Genomic DNA, 19,144 nt, shown 5'->3' with positions numbered 1-19,144 from the left:
AATCTAATTGACAGGTAAAAAGGTATATTAAACAAAGTGACATAAGGATTAGTGAATTAGAAACTAAAGAAATTATTCAGAATGTATCACAGAAAGACAAAGAAATAGGAAATATGAGGGAGAGGTTAAGAGACATTGAGTATAGAATGAGAAAGTCTCACAAATTTTTAATTAGACTTCCATAAAGAGATAATAGAGAAAATTTAAAAGATAAAAATTTTTAAAGGTTTATTTGCTAAGGATTTTCTAAAACATAGAAGGCACAAATGCTCAGGTTCAAAAGCCTAATAAGTCCCAAGCAGATAAATAAAAATGAATCCACACCTGCACATCATATTGAAACTGCAGAACACTAGGAACAAAGGGGAAATATTAAAGCAGCCTGATATATATATTTTTTAAGATTGCTGACCAAGGAACAATTAGTTTGATGGATAACGTCTTAACAGTAATAACGAAAGACAGAGAAACACAAGCCAGAAAACTATGAAATCACATTTCAAAGTGCTGGAAAAAAAACGTTTACCCAAGAACTGTCCTTCAAGAAAAAAAAAAAAAAAGATAAAATAAAGAGATTTTCAGAAAAAAAAAACAAAAAACAAAGGAGTTTATGAACTTCATTAAAGGAAATTCTTTTAAAAGTCGTGCCGTAGACAAAAGAAACAAGACCTTTTCATGTTCTTTTGAAGGCATCAGTAATAGTAGTAAATATGAGGGTACAGCTAGATAAGCATTGACTAAATAACACAATAATTAAAGTGTCGAGTTAGTAGAATTTAACCAAAAAAATGGAAATAAAATACTGGGCAATAACATGTAATACAGGAGGCAGCTAGTTAGAGATATGTTTCTAAGGTTCTTCTATTTTGAAGATAAGGGCAAATATATAAATTAACTTTAGACATTGTTGAGCATACATGTTAAAAGTTTCTAGACTGGCCAGACAGTGTGGCTCAGTGGATTGAGCATCGTCCTATGCACTGAGATTAGATATTTACTGAGAGGTCGCTGGTTCGATTCCCAGTCAGGGCCATGCCCGGGTTGTGGGCTCAATCCTCCATCTGGGGCGTGCAAGAGGCAGCCGATCAATGATTCTCTCTCATCATTGATGTTTCTATCTCTCTCTCTCCCTCTTCCTTCCCCTCTCTCTAAAATCAATAAAAACACATTTTTTTAAAAATTGTCTAGACTAATTGTGAAATGTATAAATAGAGGGTACAAATGCAAACTCATAGAGGGAGGAACATAGGATGAGAAACTTTCTGTACCTGTTCTCCATCCAAGCCGTCAACACCTTCCTCACCAGGGTCGCCCTGTGGAGCAAAGGATGAGAAGATTAGAGACGAGAGGGCCAGGTGCACATGGTTATTGCTTTGATGTTCATTTCCATACTAGTTTTTTTTTAATCAATTAGAAGAATCTAGACCTTCCAAAGCAGTGTTTACATACTGCATTCAATTATGATAAAGCAATGATTATTTTCTTTCTGAAATAGTCATTGGTGTTATATACTGTTTTTTTCCTGGTAGTTTCAAGGGGCCAAAGTAAAAGATAGAAGGAAAAAAACTCAAATTGTGAATGGATAGAAGGACTTCCATTTTAACTTTTGTGCTGGACACAAGTAACTCTTTCAGAAGACTGAATGAAACATTTCCCTTTGGTTGTCAGCAATGTTAAAGATGGCCCTTTTGTCGTTGACTTTTGTTAATTTAAAAATACCAGCAAATATGCCTGAATTAATCTGCATAATGGAAACCTAATCTTCGGTTAAGAAGGAACTAAATGGGAGTATATCCATATGTGTGCATTTGGGGAGACTTACAATTAAAAAGGCCCTTGAGAAAAGAAATGAAAACCTGAACGAGATAAGAATAAAAACTGGCAATTGCATAGTGACATCTGATCAAATATGCAATCACTTGCACATGATGGGCCCTTCAGTTTGCCAACTATTTCAAAACGATAGTTAACATATTTGTTTTAAAATATCTTCTGAAAAAAATTCAGAGTTTTGCACGCAGAATATACACGTGTGAAATAATTGATTTACTCATACTGTCCCCAGGAGGAAATCAAGTTTCAGGCTTTTTTTTTTTTTAACCAAAGTACAGCCAAGTTAGTGCATGAAAATAAGCATACCAAACTCCCAGAAATTACATGATATATTTGCTACAGGACAAAGCGGGGAATCAGTGCTACCCAGACACATGAGTAAAGAAACTTTACCAGCCCTTGTCTCTCTCACTCACCTCTTTGCAACCACTCCCTCGACAGACTGGGTACCTACTAAATATCCTATATAATAAGAGGCTAATATGCAAATTGTCCCCTCAACCAAAAGTTTGACTGGGAGTTCCACCAGGGTTGAGGCCGGCTGGCCAATGGCCTGCAGCCCCTCCCCCTGGCTGGCCCCACCCCCAATCGGCACCACCCCCACCCCAATTAGGGGCAGGGCCAGCCAGCCAACCTCCTGTGTGCCCTCCCCCAGCCAGCTGATCGGGGCAGGTTGGCTGGACCCCACCAGTGCACGAATTCATGCACCAGGCCTCTAGTTTTTTAATAAATGAATGAGAAAATGGATACTTTGCTTCTGAATATGAATGTAAAGTTATTCCCTTATTGTGCTAGTTCACTTCTTACTAGCCCTGTCCTAATGTCCCTCTTCCGTTTGACACCCATCTTGACCAATGCCTCCCAACCACACCTAAAATTCAGGAACAACTCTTTCAGATCATCATATATATATCTTACAACCTTAAACCTGAAATATATGTCATAAATAGCCATTCATTAGCATGGCAACTTGGCTCTGAATAACATCTGACACATCCCCTCGCCTAAAATTTTAAGCCCCACCTCACTCAAGCAAAGGAAAAGCAACTGGACATATTTATTTTAATGACTCAGTATTTTATTTCCCAAAGGAATTGTTCTCCAGTGTAAAAAGAGGGAAGAAAGTTGCCTACCTTCTCTCCTGAAAATCCTCGTTCTCCCTAGAGTTAGGAAGAAATAAAAAGAATTGAGCTTGAATTCCATTTTTTAAAACACTGTTTCATTTAGGAAACTGTATGTTCCCTGGTTTCAAAAAAGTGCAATTATTAGATCAAAAGGAAGATTTCTTTTCCAGCGACTGTAATGGACATCACAGTGCTCTGATTGCTACCACTTTCCTGTGCTTGGGACTTGGAAGAAAATTGCACCTTGCAACTCCTCACATAGTGGGGGTGAGCAGGCAACAGCAGGGACCTACCACTATGATTACAACAATCGTTTTTCAAACAAAAATGACAATACACTGACTAACACACAAGAGAGGGCTTCTAGGAACAACAGAACAAATTAACGGAAAGAGTAACTTGTTAAAATACACAGAACATGGTCATTGTGGTCAGAAAAACTCTCTACAGGACTCTGGGATGGTAGAAACTTTTTTTCTGTCCTTATTACAGGAGATTCCCTAAACCTGGAAGGTTAAGAGACATTGAATGCAACCACTCACAAAGAGTGCCCCACCAATTACCCTTTAGTGTTCGCAAAGCCTGCCTTCCACCGGCCTGTACTGTGACTCTTTCCCAGGGTTTTTTTTCTGGTGTCAGAGCCTGTATACCCACAGAACAGAAGTGCCGGTGAATGGCCACCCTCTAGGAGCAGCCCTCGACTAATACCTGATAGGACTGGGTGTCTGAATACCCCAGCTCCCTCACCCCTTGAGTGGGATAACAACGAGGTGCATGTTCGATGTTGGCTGCCAGAGTTCCTCAGCAGGATTAAGCTCTGCCTCCCTTGGGGATAATGTAATTGATGATGAACCCTTTTAGGCCACCTTCCCTCCCTGTCTAGCTTCTCCACTGCCTGCTAGTGTTTACTGAGATCGCTTCCCAGTAAACTATTTACACGTGATTCCTTTTCTCAGGCTCAACTTCTGGGAAGTCCTCCATCTCAGGAGGAGCCCAGATACTATACCTAAGCTGAAGAATTAAGGTTTTCCTCACACTCAAAGGACGAAACAGAGATAAGGGGAGAATTCCACAGTTCGAGGTCACACTTACTTTCAGTCCTCTCATACCCGGACATCCTTCCTCACCTCGGGGTCCAGGAAAACCTTGGGGCCCTCTTGCTCCCTGTGAAATAAAGATACACGTGGAGACAGTCAAGCACCCAACTACTTCAAACCAGCAATGATGACTATAAGAATGACTAAAACACGACACGGTCCTTACAATTACTCCTACATCCTCAGAGACCAGACTGGATCACCAGCAAGGCAGTCGGAATGTTCACCCATCAACAATCCACATCGGTAACCCCAAATCATACAAATCCAGATTATCTATAATTTGTTATTAATTCAGTCAAGACACATGGGCAAAACTTCAGCCTTCAAACAAAACAGGGGTGTGTCTGAACATTTCCTCCAGGCAGCTAAAACTAGATGGTTTCCTTGTAGTCCCACGGAGAATAAACCACTATTTCACTCTTTCTCTTCTGGATGAAATCCTGTCCATACCTAAGGTATGGATCACTTGTCGCCTCCTCTTCTAAGAAGACTTTTCTCTTATGTCGTGTGTTACTGTTTCTGTGTTATATTGTTTCCTGCCATGATGTGAGCTTCTGGGCGACAGGGACAATGTTTCATTTATTTATCTCTGGGTCTCCAGCCCTAAGCACGGTGTCGCACGGTGTCAGGCATACAGTAGACATCCAATCAGGATTTGAAGAATTATTTCCTGAATTGTATTCATGAATATAACCTTTGATCTAGGCATTAGATAGGAAGGGAATGGTAGATGGCATGCCTTTTGCCAAACTGATCAAATATAAATTAGAAAATATTGCATACCCCATAAGCTTTCGTCAGACTACTTATAAACATGGCTACATCATTAATAGTAACAAATTACCTGCAATTTAGCTCAGGATCAACAACTACTATTACATGTATGCACATTAGACATAGGCCACATTTCCAGTCATCACAAATTCACTCATTAAAACAACGAAATGACCATACTTCCTCATGAAACACCTTCTAGAGACGATATAGCTGCACAATTTGTACACCTGACATTTGTTATGGTACCTGGTTATCTTTACATAGATATTTTATATCCACTTTATTTTTTAAACCCATTTTTAAATAACGTAGATGAGAAAAACTTTCATAACTTAAGTGCAATTAAGTATTACTAATATTTGACCCATTTTACCATATTCCGTCACAGAAAAAAAAAAAAGATTTAGTGCTCACATGTTCACCTTCTTCACCAGGATGACCAGGTAATCCCCCAGGCCCCTTTTCTCCCTGAGAGGAAAAGAAATCAAAATAAATAACTTGGACTCTAAATTCTTCATTTCTCAAATCTACATGAAATAAAAATTGTTACTAATAGATAACCTTGTCTCACTGAGTTGACATTTTATTGAGAATCTACTAAATGTTGAGCACCATGTGCAGAGACATATAGAAACAAGTATTCCTGGTCGATTTCACAGTGAAAACTTGAATACCTGTCTGTCTTAATTTTTGGCACATCAACCTATTTTTATTTTTCTAAAACACCTTTTTAAGCCATTCTATTGTGAAAATACATAAGAAAATTAGTTTCTAGTTAAATGTGTAAGGGAAACTGTTATTCTTAAAGAGGGCTTTGACCTTGTTTTACAAAACATCAGTAAGCAAAGGTGTTACCAACCATACTACTTATTTTCGTAGGACTCAGCTATTTAGTCTCTCTTATTATTTTTAACTTCTTCGTAGAGACCTAAAAACACAAAGCATTTATTCTCAAGAGAGGTTGGCTTGCCGTGTTACAGCCAGACTTGTTTATTTAGTCTGACAAGTGGTAATAAGTCTATTTGTGATCAACAAAGATATGACAGTCAACACAACCGACCACTGAATTTTAACAAACAGAAGGAGCAGAGAAGTCAAACATTCAAAGCACTCTCATCTTTGACCTCTGAGGCATAGTCCTTAAGTTGCATTTAAAAATATATATATATCAAGAGGTTCCCAAGCTTGATTTCCTCATTCTCCAGTCTGATGTTTCACAACAGCCTGAGGAGGGAAATAATCTAGTGCTAAGGCGTAACTACGATTTATTTTTCAAAAAATAATTACACACTTTTATACTATTCGGAATTGAGCTTGATCCCCAAAGTCAGTAAGAGCTCATTCCAACAACCTCGTGGAAAGCCTGACAAAAGAGTGTGTAAAAAGATGGACAAAGCCAAGGGGACTGATTCAACCTTACATGTGGACTTGTGACCCTACCCAACCGTGAAGCGATAGTCCCTATGAGAACAGAACCTTGTGTCCCTGGGTGTCTGAGGACCATTTCTAATGAGATATTCTCCCTCAAAAGTGGGTAGTAAATGTCTTATCACCTAACTCAGAGTTAACAGAAAGATGCAAATGAACCACTAGTAAACCAGTGATTGCACCCTTCCTCAGAGTTTAATGCTGTAGACTAGGAGGTTAGATAGGAGGGAAAGGGGCATTGACTACTGTAAATAAAGCAGGTGATGGGCAAGTGAAAATTTTGGAGACAAGTAAGAACTTCTGTGCAGTGAGAGAATCTATCAAAGTATTTGTCACATAAATGTAAGGAGGCAGCATAATAGAGTGGAAAGAAGGTGAGTCAGGCAGACGGGGACTTAAATTAGAAAATCCCTCTTCGTAACTGAAACTTTGGGAAACTGATGTTCCCTCTCTGAGCCTCGATTTCACACCCATTGACTAACATTTGCCTCCAAGGTTTATTAAGAGGGTAGAATGAGTAAAAACTGTGTTAAAGACATAACACAGAGCCTGGTATGTAGTCATCTACAGTCATCTACCTGAAATGCCATCTCTCTCCCTCCCCATCCACACCCAGCAAATTCTCACCTTCCTCCCAGGGCTCCCACCGTCACCTCTGTGCCCATCTTCTCCAAAACACTTTGCATACATATTGCAGCATGTTCTTTCTAAAATTGTGTCCTGAAAGACAGAACCCATATCACATATGATTTTTTTCATCTATTAGCCTACATCACATTGCACACTAAAGAGACAAAATTCCCTCAAGCCTTGTAAAACCCTGTGGATGGTATTTTTTTAAAAAAAAATACTTACAAGTTGCTTCAGTAAGATGCTCGGGAGGGATGGCAGTGTGATGCTCAGAGGTTGATTATATGCGAATCCTCTGCCAAATTCTAGCTCCTGAAGCTCTTCCAACTTATGTACACCTTCCAGGCCAATAATGAGGAGTCCAGAGAATCCTTCGAGATACCGGCAGGTGGGCGACTTACTAGCATGTCGTTTGAATGGTCTGCCTTTGTCTCGGCCCCAGATATTCACCCATCACCCCACCCTTCCCAGTTTTGTTAAAATCCAAAACTAACTCACAGCATTCCTCCTCGAAGAACTGGTCTGATACTTTCAATCCCACCAGCCGAAAGTTAAGCAGTTAGGTGGCACCACAAAGGACTCTCATCGTTCCCTTCAGGTCCCTACTTTTTATTTCATAGAGGGTTTTCACTTATAATTGTGTTAGGTTGCATCCTTTTAAACCCATTCCTGATGTCGATTTGTGGTTTACTTTTAGAAACTGTGGCATCATGGGAACTATTCACAAATATTCTGGTTCCTCTCCTTAAGGGCACATGGTATGATTTTATTTCTTTGGGGAAGATATCAACTCTCATCGAGCCTCAATTCCTTACCTGTGAAAATATCATCTATCTCTTGAAAGTTAGAATTTTCCACGTGGCTTGCTCTGACCAATTAAATGTGTACAGAAGTGACATGTGTCGCTCCCTGGGAGAAATGTTAAGCGGAGGGAGCAATGTGCCTCATTTCCTTTCTCCTGCCACAGGAATAAACCCTTCCTTCAGCCTGGGTACTTGAGTGAAGAGCATGTCACGTGAATGGTATTTTTAAAAAAAATACTTACAAGCCGGCAGTTGGACATCCTCTGAGAGCTCTAGGACTGCGAGGGGGCACAGGCTGGGTTGAGGGACACCCAACCTTCCCCTCTCTGCCTCCCACCCCCCCTCCCCGCCGTGTACGAATTTCATGCACCGGGCCTCTAGTAGTCTATGAGTAGGCGTGGGGCATCAAATGAATACATCCTTGCTACGGAAAGCCACTGCGATCTGGAGGCTGCTTGGTATTGCAGCAGAACCTGGCCTATTCTACTGAATCAGTCACTAACAGGTCACCTGGATTTGTCCACATAACAGAGAACACGTGAACAAGGACACTTTAAGTTTGGCTAAAATCGCTGTTTCTAGAATTTCAGACCAAATATTAGTGTTAATATTTTGAACAGTAAATTCACACGCACATCAGCTTTTGGCTATTGTGAAAATAAATAAATTAAATAAATAAATAGCTGCTTAACAATCTTGTGGTTAAAAGCTGTCACACATATTCTTCATCATTCCTGAAAACACATTCCTGGAAATGGAATTGCTGCTTCAGCACATAGACCGCGTTTGCAGTCTTTTATCACAGACTCCCAAGTCTCTGCCAGAAAAGTTGCAACAATTTAAACTTCCAGTAGCGATCTATTTGGTAAATTTAACTGGGAGCAAATTATCATAAAAAAATATTCCAGCGCGTTGTTAACCCGGGGAAAACATCATCCCCAGAACACGATGAACAGACGCAACCGAGGAGGGAGAAGGAGTGGGGGAGCTGGAACCAGTCGTGCTGCTGGCTGTTCACCCTGAGCTGGCTTCGGAGCCTTTACGCAGCACAGGCTGGGGATGGCCCCAGTAACCGGGCACAGCTGTACAGAAGGCACTGCCCAAGGACACCCAGCGTGGGGAGCTGGCGGGCGCTGAAATGCAGCCAGCGCACCACTCGCCGAGCCTGGAGCCCAGGCACAGGATTGCACCCACCCAGAGCACTGGGCATCTTTTTCTAATTTCACAAAGATGCCACATAAACCAGGAGCGGCCCTTGGAGATGGAGAAGAAGGAATTTGGCAGCAAACAAGGGAAGGGCAGTGGAAAGAGCGAGGCCCAGATTTAAGCTGATTCCAGAGTTCCGGGAAAAGAGACCTATGGACCCCTACGTAGCCTGAAGGAGCTAACGACACCCACTCACCATGGGGTAGGAGTTGCACCTTCACCCCTCTCCCCACCCTCAAAAGCAGATGCCAGGCTGGGAACCAGTCAGTCCTGGCTACGAGAGGCCCTGGGTCAGTATCAGGGATGTGGGCCACAGGGTCTCTCAGCCCTGAACAGCCCCCTGATTCATACCAAGAGGGAGACTGGGTATCAGCCTGGTGGGCACTGAGCTCCTATCACCTGGGTTAAGTCTGTAGGCTTAATAGAGTCCAGCGCCATCTGGAAATCTGGGTATCTCAGCCCCTGTGAGAGGAATGAGGTCCGTGCAGGGCAACCCCGTCACTTACCTTTGCCTCGGAGAAGCTCAGATGTTTTCTTCAGTCTCTCTAAGTCATCATCCAGCCCATCTGTAAACACTAAGAGGACCTGTGGTTTGGGGGCAGGGGTGAGGGCAGGATGGGAGAAGTTGGGAGGGAAAGGAGAAAGGGAGGTGGGGAGGGAAGGGAGAAGATGAATGCTATAAGTTGCACTTTTTTTTTTTTAATGCAAGGATAAGTTTAGCTTTTCTGGTTGTAGCCAGCCTTTCACCCTCTTCCCTTTTACCTATTCATTATTCATTTTATTACGCATTCATTTTTACTTCAACTTCCCTCCCCCCTAGTTCCCTATCCCCCCGCCCAAAAAAATAATAATTTGGACCAGCTTAACATGTTCACTTAAAAATACCTTCCAAAAATTATCTTACAATACTCATCTTTATCAATGTAAAAATACCAAAAGTATTATTGCATTTTCTACAATTAAAATGTAGAAATTTTAATTTTAAAAAATAAATTATACTAGTCAAGAAATAAATTCATTGGTTGCATGCCTGAAGGGAAGAAAATCAATGTTTGGGGTTTTTTCAATCCTCATCTGAGGATATTTTTTCCATTGATTTTTAAAGAGAGTGAAAGGAAGGGGCTGGGGGAGATAGAGAAAGAGAAACATCAATGTGAGAGAGACACATCAATTGGTTGCCTCCCACACACACCCCAACTGTGCCCAAGACAAACTGCAACCCAGGTACCTGCCCTTGACCAGGAATCAAACCCGAAACCCTTCGGTGCAGGGGCCAGTGCTCTACCACTGAGCCACACCAGTCAGGGCAAATAAATGTAACTTTTAAAACTTGGGGATTCATTTCTTTTTTTTAAATATAAATTCTTTATTGTTTAAAGTATACCTAAGTTTCCTTTTTCCCCCACTGGAGATGTCGTTTCTTAATAAATGTCACACGAGATCTTGCTATCTCTGTGGACCTGTGTGCGTGTAAAGTTTTGGGGCACTAAGAAGGGACGAGGTGGGCTGCACTAGAGTCATCAGCTATCACTACAGACAGCTCCAGGTGCTGACTGGAAAACTAATGGGCCCTACTCTACATGGCAATGACCATAAGGAGCTAATCGTCTTTGGAATGGATCATTACTTGGAAGAATCTGGATCACTGAACTGTGGCATTTTCCTCTCATCCCTGCTGGCATTATTCAACATAGAGCCTCTTGGGCTTAGTAAACATTTGTTGACTGAATGAAAGTACATTTCTTGTTGGTCTTTACTGGGTAAGGACTATGGTTTTCCTCTACGTAGGATCTCCAGTGAAGAACAGTTTACTTGGCTTCAGTCACAAAAGCCTTATGCCCCTGACCCTGCCTGATGGCTCCATAACATGAGCTCTCAGCATTTATTACCTTCACTTTAGCAAAAGAGAGGTGGATAGCATTATCTCCCAGGGACTGCAAAAAATCCACATCCATGCGGTTGCTCTTGGCAGCCTGATGAACCAAGAACTTCTGAATGATTTCATCACTATATTTCTCAAAGCCTGAGTCGAAGGTAAGCTGGCCGTTTGAGCCGGGAACCAAGTAGCGAAACATTGTGTTGATCGGACTACAGCTGACGTTAGGAAGCAAGGCTAACTGTTGCATCAGCTCTGGCAGTAACCCTTGAAGCTTCTTCTGATCTTGCCTTGTGGGAGTGGAGATATCAATTGCTACAGACAAATCTAGGTTGCATCCTTTGAAGGTGGAGGAGAAAAAAAATCAAATTAGTCACCTATAGATGCATGACCAGGCCCAGATATCAACCAAAACTGCCCTGAAAAAAGAACCCCAGACTACCCATAGAAGTATAAGTTAAATAATGGTTATTGTTTAATTTAGGGGGTAGTCTGTTACACAGCAAAAGCTAGCAGATACAACATATACTGCCTCTGCAAATCCTATTCCCTCTACCTGAAATGTTCTTTCCCATTCCCTCAACCCCAGTCTGGTTAACTCATACATATCTTTCAAGTAGCAGTTTAAGTAACCCCTTCCCTAAAGCTCTTTCTCACTCATGTCCCCAGCTCCTCAAGGTCATTATCAAATGCCTATGATTTACTTTACTTCATCTTCTCTACCACCAAACAAGGATTCCTTGATAGTAGGACTATATCATCTTACTTTCCCAGGACCTAATACAGGTAGATGCTCATTAAATATTTGACAAGTGAATGAAGAAGAAAATATAAATGAGCCTTGAGTCTCTTTCAGCATAAGCTATACTATTTCCTTTTCCCCTGGAAGTTTTCTTCTTCATTCACCACCCATGCATAGATAGACCTTGGTTCAGGGGAGCATCTTAGAAAAGATCAGGACTGACAATCTCTCCCAATTTTCCGTTACTTCTGCCTGAAAACTTTTAAGCCCTCCTGGAAGGGTGTAGCAAGAATGTGAAGGTCTATTGACCTTTCAGTCTATACCCACTCACTCACAGGTAAACAAGACCACACACAAAATTCTACGGAAGAGATAAAAGTTGATGGTCGCAGATGTATCTGGATTAGAATCTGAATAAATTACTTAAAATGTAACTTATTGGCCATAAGAAGGCCCACTATTATTAATTACTTCTGGACAACAAACATAACTTGGGACTGTCCAGGGCAAACCAGGACATGTGGACATTTCCTCCTTAGATCAGCACACATTGGAGTAATTGGCTCAGAATCAATGAAAACAAAACTTCACATTTGGGGAGGGGAGGACACAATTATGAGGAAAATAAATATTGGATCCATTTAGTGAAAAGGTTTATAAACAGTGGTTTAAAGTTTCTCAGGGATCTGAGATCCAGGGGTGAGCCAGGAGTTTTCTATCACCTAAACACCATACTCCCAGCAAGCTAGCCAAATATGTTTCTGGAGTTGCCAAGATAGAAAATGTCTTCCTCCTTTCCTTTCATATAAAACATCTTGGTTTTGTTTTTATTTACTTTAATTCTCAGCAAGGGTATGTTAATTTATTTTAGAGAGAATGGAAGGGAAGGAGGAAGAGAGAGAGAGAGAGAGAGAGAGAGAGAGAGAGAGAGAGAGAGGCACCAATATGAGAGAGAAACGTTAATCAGTTGCCTCCCAAAGATGCCTCGACAGGGGATCGAACCCACAACTTAGATATGTGCCCTGACTGGGAATCAAACCCACAATGCTGTATGGAACAGCATCCCAACCAACTGAGCCACTCAGCCAGGGCTTGTTTTGATTTTTAAATCTCTAATTGAAATTCACCAAAACGAGTTTCCACGGATGTGAATCCTACTTCTATATCAAATCTGATTTCAAAAAAAGGAAGTTCTTTTTTGTGGTATGGTATATTATTCCAATATTTCTAATTTACATTTCCTCCAGGGACATTTTCAGCTGGCTTGATTCTGTAATGCAAGGAGTATTTTCTTTCCCTGTTAATGGAGATGGTATTAACCTTGCCAAATAACCTCTAAGGTCTTTATGATTCAGCGTTATGATTCTAGAATTCTAGAATTAATTAGATTCCAGCTATTATTAAAATATCTAGCTAATTTTATCAAAAAAGTCAAAAGACAAAGCTGAAGATAAATATAAATCCTAATTTACTGCATTGTACAAAATGAATTGAAAAGAGAAGACGGAATCCTATATCTATTTTCCTCTCCCAGATAATACCCAGGTGCACATAAACACAAAAATAGGACTTTACTTTCTGAAGAATCTGAACTGCTTAATGCAGGACATCCCATAATCCATACTTGCTTAAAACATGTTACACATGCACTCTTTTCAATTGATTTCTGAGTTCACCAAGGATACTGCAAAATAGTGATATTCTTTAGACAATAAAAACAAAAATATTAATATAATACTCTAGAAAATTGGCTCCAGCTTTTGACATTAACTGTTGGGAAGTCAAATCCTGCCTCCATTATTTCCCACCTATTTCTTAACCTGTCTTGTTTTTCTCATGATGATTCTGGAAACTAGGTATCAGAACAATAACATATGTTTCACATAGGGTTGATGTAGCAATATTGGACTTATGGGTTCCATTATATATTCTCCTATGTGATTCCATACTATACTATACTTCACCATACTATACTATACATTATTATGCCATATTATTCCATTAGATGACATTCTATGCTATTCTGTACATACTACTATTGTTAGAGTAGGTAGCAAGATATTAATATAGGAGGGGAGCAAATGGAATTAGACATTATCTACATTAATAAAAGAGAAATATGCAAATTGACCATACCTCTGTAATGCCCATCAGCCAATCAGGAGTGAGTATACAAATTAACCCAACAAAGATGGTGGGTTAATTTGCATACATGGGCGGGGCAGGACGTCTGCTATGAGGGGGTGGGCGGGGCGTGGAGGGAGCTATAGGAGCGAAGACTGAAGGCTCCGGCCTGAGCGAACACTGAAAACTCCGACCAGAGTGAAGACTCAAAGGCAGAGTCTGGAGCAAAGGCAGAAGGCAGAGGCCAGAGCGAAGGCCTGGGTCCCGGGTGCCAGAGGAAAACCAGTGCCGGCAGCCAGAAGAAGGAATGCCTATTCTTGCATGAATCTTTGTGCAACAGGCCTCTAGTTAAGTATAATCAACCAGGAAGCATAAGCCTATTGAACCAGGAAGCTACAGCTTTACACACTCCAGGGGACCGCAGCATTGCCCTGCCAAGGGGATTAACATCCCTCCCTTTTCCCATGCAGGGAGCAGCCTGCCCTCTGGTGCCAGATTGTCTGATTGCTGCAGAGGGTAGTGGATGGGGGGAGATAAGCACATGCACAAAAGAGGTCAATATGGCCCAGGGGGAGGTGCTTCTATGAGGCGTGTGCAATAGGAGCGAAGATGGCGATCACAGAGGCCTGTCAGTCTAGCCTGGGAAAGAACAGATTGGTTAGGAAGTGGACCCATCAGAAACCCATGAAAGCTTGGGAAACTGATTGATTAGTTTGAAAGGAGCTCCTGATCCTGCCCAAACCCAAAATAATATAATCCTAGCTAACAAAGCCCTTCTCTCTCTCCCTTCCTCTCTCCTTCTCCCTGTCATTCTCCCTCTCCCTCTCTCCCTCCTTCCCTCCTTTCCTCCCAATAACACACCCTTGCCCTGTTTATTCAAGCATTGTCTCTGTAGCAATCGAGTGGGTCTACCAGCCACCTGGGCAGACCACACAGTCCATTGTTTTGGCCTCGATGAAGACAAGGTTGGACTTTTTCCATAATGTGATGGAGGAGATGGGACACTGGAAACCCAGGGGCTGCCTTCTATTTCCACCCGAATAAATCTTACCATGCCACAACCTCCTGTACGTGTGTCTGTGGAATACTTTCCTTGCAATTTCTGCCAGCAGCACTATCATGACCCTCATAATGACGTTTTAGTCAGTGACAGACCACATATATATCTGTGGTCCCAGAGGATTATAATGAAGCCGAAAATTCCTGTTGCATAGTAATGTTGCAGCCATGATAAGGTCATAGTGCAATGTATTACTGTTTTGGGCTGGTCTCAGTCGATGGATAGTAATGCAATCGCTAGAAATTCCTGGCGGTACTCACGTGCGCCTCAATCATCTGCCCACAGACATCTCCTGTTTCTAAACCAATTTTACAACTGGGCCAACACTTTGGTTCTTGTTACCCTTCAGCAAGCTGCCCTTCAGCAATAACTATTGGGAGACTTTAAAGAAAAGAAGAGTTTATTACTTAGAGGCCCTGGGATGTACAAAGCATGCCTGGGGGAACACAGCAAGATCACAGGTAGAGAGGGAGAAAGAGAGAGAATGCAGAAGTCTGGGGTTTTGCTTTTCTTGTGGTCAAGGGTGAAGGAGGAGGGGCTAAGGTTTTGAAGCTCACTCTTTATAGGTTAGTTTATTTTTATTTTTTAAAATATATTTATATTGATTTCAGAGAGGAAGGGAAAGGGAGAGAGATAGAAACATCAATGATGAGAGATATTCATTGATTGGCTGCCTCCTGCATGCCCCACACTGGGGACTGAGCAACACTGGCCAGGCTGCCCTCTTATGTTTTAAATTAACTTATAAGCGTGGTGTCATCTTTAATTTGTAGGACAGTTATTTTTAAAAACTGACATCCCACCTGGCCGGCTTGGCTCAGTAGTTGAGCGTCAACCTATGAACGAGGAGGTCATGGTTCGATTCCAGGGCTCAGTTCCCAGTGTGGGGCATGCAGGAGGCAGCCAATCAATGATTCTCTCTCATCATTGATGTTTCTATCTCCCTCTCTCTCTTCCTCTCTGAAATCAATAAAAAATATATTTAAAAAAATAAGAGGGTGAATTTAAAGCACAAGAAAAGAAAAAAACAAGTAGCTTAGTCAGTTATAAAAGTCAACCGAGATCTCTAAAACAAAGTAGCCTCAGTTGAGAGGTGGGGGGAATGGTTCTTTATCTAGAGAGGCAGGCAATGTGTTTATTCCAGATAGCCTTCTTTGAAGCAGATGCCTCTTTGAAATGGATGCCTTGGCATTGGAAGCTTAAATCAGGCACTTGCATTACAAAAAGAAAAGCCAACAGTCAGAGCTTACACTACAATTACTCACTTGTTTGTGGTGATACTGGTGTAAACAAACCTACTGTGCTACTAGTCCTATAAAAGCATAGAACCTACAATTAGTAAGTATAGTACCTACAGTAGTAAGATATACTATCTAGTATACTTGCACTCGATGATGTCCACAGAACCATGAAATCACCTAAGGATGCTTTTCCCAGAAGCTATCCTCGTTGCACAAGTTGGTAGTTACAGAATAGTCATGGGGATGGAACGTACAGCATAGGGAATATAGTCAATAATGTTCTAATAACTATGTATGGTGTCAGATGGGTATGATATTTACCAGGATGACCATTTAGTAAGTTATATAATGTCTAATCACTGGGGTGTACACCTGAAACTAATATAATAATGTATGTCAACTATATTTGAAAAATATAAAATGATTTTTTAAAAAGGTATCCTCATTAAGTGACACATGACTGTATATCATACTATGTAATGCTCTTCTATATTATACTGTGCTTCTTATGCTATACGATACTAGCCTCCTGCTCAAAGTATGATTTGAGAACCTGCAGGATCAGCATCACCTGGGAGCTTGTTAGTAATACAGAATTTCCTCCAAAACTACTGAATCATAATCTGCATTTTAATAAGACCTCCAGGTGATTCAAATGCATGTTCAAGTTTGAGAGGCCCTGTTATGCTCTACTCTACTACATATACCAAAAGGCAATACAGAACAGTATTTAGTACACGAACTCTAGAACCACACTTCCTCAAGTTCAAATCTCAGCTTTGCCATTTACTTGGGCCAAATAACCTGATTTTTCTGTGTCTTGGTTTCCTCATCTGTAAAAATAAGTATCTATTCAACAGCGTTATGTGAAGATTTAGTGTTCTAATATATGGAAGCCCTTGGAACAGTGGCTGGCACAAAAATAAAGCACCGTCTAAAGGTTAGCTATCCTGATTATAATGTGTTTTGCTGTAGACTCTCACTCCCTGTGGGAAGGAGGTACAGTCATCCATGAAGATATTCTCTGGGTCAGTCACCCACTCAAAGCCAAGTCTTGAGATAAGATCAGAAGGACAGACTCAGACTGTTGGGAAGAAGAACCCTTGTCTCTGGACCTTGCTGTTTTGATAAAAGCTTGAGGAGATAAAATGGAATTGGGAATGACCTCAACCCCATGGAAGCAGATTAGCAACAAAGTAGAGAGACCACTATACCGAGCCACATAGAAAAGAGTGTGTTCTATTTCATATGAACTACTATCTAACCTATAGTATTCTCTGCTTCTATTTCTCTTTCGATATGCCCAAATCTTCAGTAGGCTGTGTGTGTGTGTGTGGTCCAGTCTGGTTTCATCTATCTACAAGGAACAAGGGGAAGAGGTGTGAGGACTTTCTAGAGAGACAGTTCTGAGAAAGTTCAGGCCTTTGGAGACAAGTGTGCATACAGCCAGGGAATGATTTAAAAAATCCCCAGGGGAAGGTGAACCACAGTGTTAGGAGTTCGGTCCACTTGTCCTCCCCACAGGGTGATCTTCCCTCCCTCCTCCAGCTGGAAGGATCAGTTTTACTTTATTAAGAGAGCCAACAGGGTCCCTGACACCTATGATGGGCTCATAGATCAAATAACGAACCCTCTGTCACTCACCTTCTGGAATGCAGACTTTATAAAAAATTTCCTTCTCCAGATTCTGCAGGGACTCAAAATTTTCTTCATGGTACACTTTGCCAGGGTCATTAGTCATCTCCAAAAGCTGAGAGCGTTTGGCTTCCCCCACTCCAATGGCAAAAATAATTATGTTTTTGTCCCTGAGGGCCTTGGCTGGTATGGCTACATTGTCCTGGGAGACCCCATCGGTGATCACAATCAAATACTGATGAACACCGGGTCTCCCTCCTCTTGAACTGTCAAAAAAAATCAGCGTGAAATTCAAGGCTTTCCCAGTGCGGGTGCCATCATTCATCTGCTGAACACCTGAGATGGCTCTGTCAATGTCCACCTTCGAGGAGTATTGGTTGAGCCTGAATTCTTCTTGGGGGTTTGAGCTGAACTGCAAAAGACCGATCTGAATTTCATCAGCACTGATATTAGATAGATTCACCATCCTCTTCATGAATCCCTTCATCTTTTCAAAGTCTTTTGGGGAGATGGATTCGGAACCATCTATCAGGAAGATAATGTCAGCTTTCTTATTCTTACAGGCTGCCGGGGGAAAGGAGCAGAACAGAACATTCACTCAGAGACTGAAATCAATTAATTACAAGTCCTCAGAGACAGTCTGAGGTGGCATCTGTACAACATGAAAATATTTTTAAAGGGGGTGAAAGAGGGAGTCAATGAAATAAATTTTCTGTGAAACATAAAAATATTTTTAAAGGGGGTAGAAGAGGAAGTCAATTAAATAAATTTTCTATGATCTAGCACAGACCAGTATTAAAATAGACACAGCTGTATGATAAGGATATAAAATTTGACCGGCTTGGTTCATTCTAGGTCATGGTCACCCTGTCTCCAATACTCACTTATGGGCTAGTGAATCCACACTTCAAGAATGAAGCCTATTCACATAGACTAGACACATATATTTAGAGAGAGAGAGACTAAAGAAAAAAGTCTTACTCTCTGAGGAGCAGATGTCTTGTACCACTTCTTGTTGGATGGCCTTCAGTGAATCAAACTCATGCACGAAAAACATCTTGTCTTTCGCGATCTCCTTAAGCTCAGTGGTGTTAGCGTCTCGAACCCCAATCGCATAAATGATGACTTTGTCTCTCCTCAATGCCTCTGCCGCCTCAGCCACTGGGTCCGCAGACTGACCGTCCGTGATGACTATGAGATACCAAGGCACGTCGCGGCGAGCCGTGTCTGCAAAGACCTGAGCCATGATACTCAAGGCCTGACCTGTCATGGTGCCACCTCCCCTCTGCTGGATGCCATCGATGGCTGCCTTCAGTCTGGCCACACTGGGATACTGGCTGAGGATAAACTGACTGTTAATGCCATCTGAGTACTGAACGACTCCAAACTGTACTCTGTCGGGCCCGATATGGAACATCTTGATCACCTCATTCATGAACACCTTCATTTCAAGAAAATCATCTGGATTGATGCTGCCAGACCCATCAATAAGGAAGTAAATATCTGCCTTCTGGACGTGCACACAGCCTAGGCAAGAAGCAGCAACAGCAACCATTAGGACAGGG

The 19,144-nt window shown here is 41.5% G+C and overlaps 1 protein-coding gene across 2 annotated transcripts in view; it reads right to left on the bottom strand.

Annotated features, from left to right (window-relative positions):
* Positions 1-19,144, bottom strand: part of LOC307113612 (collagen alpha-4(VI) chain-like) — a 115,394-nt gene that overhangs the window by 51,056 nt on the left and 45,194 nt on the right. For both annotated transcript variants that reach the window (XM_079795428.1, XM_079795427.1), the window contains 10 exons: positions 18,561-19,106; positions 17,589-18,143; positions 10,791-11,116; positions 9,408-9,486; positions 7,118-7,263; positions 6,890-6,982; positions 5,249-5,302; positions 4,050-4,121; positions 2,967-2,993; positions 1,269-1,313 (listed from right to left, as the gene is read on the bottom strand). In XM_079795428.1, coding sequence (XP_079651554.1) covers positions 1,269-1,313; positions 2,967-2,993; positions 4,050-4,121; positions 5,249-5,302; positions 6,890-6,982; positions 7,118-7,263; positions 9,408-9,486; positions 10,791-11,116; positions 17,589-18,143; positions 18,561-19,106 — 1,943 coding nt within the window. The remainder of the gene's footprint in view (positions 1-1,268; positions 1,314-2,966; positions 2,994-4,049; positions 4,122-5,248; positions 5,303-6,889; positions 6,983-7,117; positions 7,264-9,407; positions 9,487-10,790; positions 11,117-17,588; positions 18,144-18,560; positions 19,107-19,144) is intronic.

Source organism: Cnephaeus nilssonii (genome assembly GCF_951640355.1).
Source record: "Cnephaeus nilssonii genome assembly, chromosome: 17".
Lineage (NCBI taxonomy): Eukaryota > Metazoa > Chordata > Mammalia > Chiroptera > Vespertilionidae > Cnephaeus > Cnephaeus nilssonii.
The sequence above is the reverse complement of the archived record's forward strand: the minus strand, read 5'-3'. Positions and strand labels throughout refer to the sequence as shown.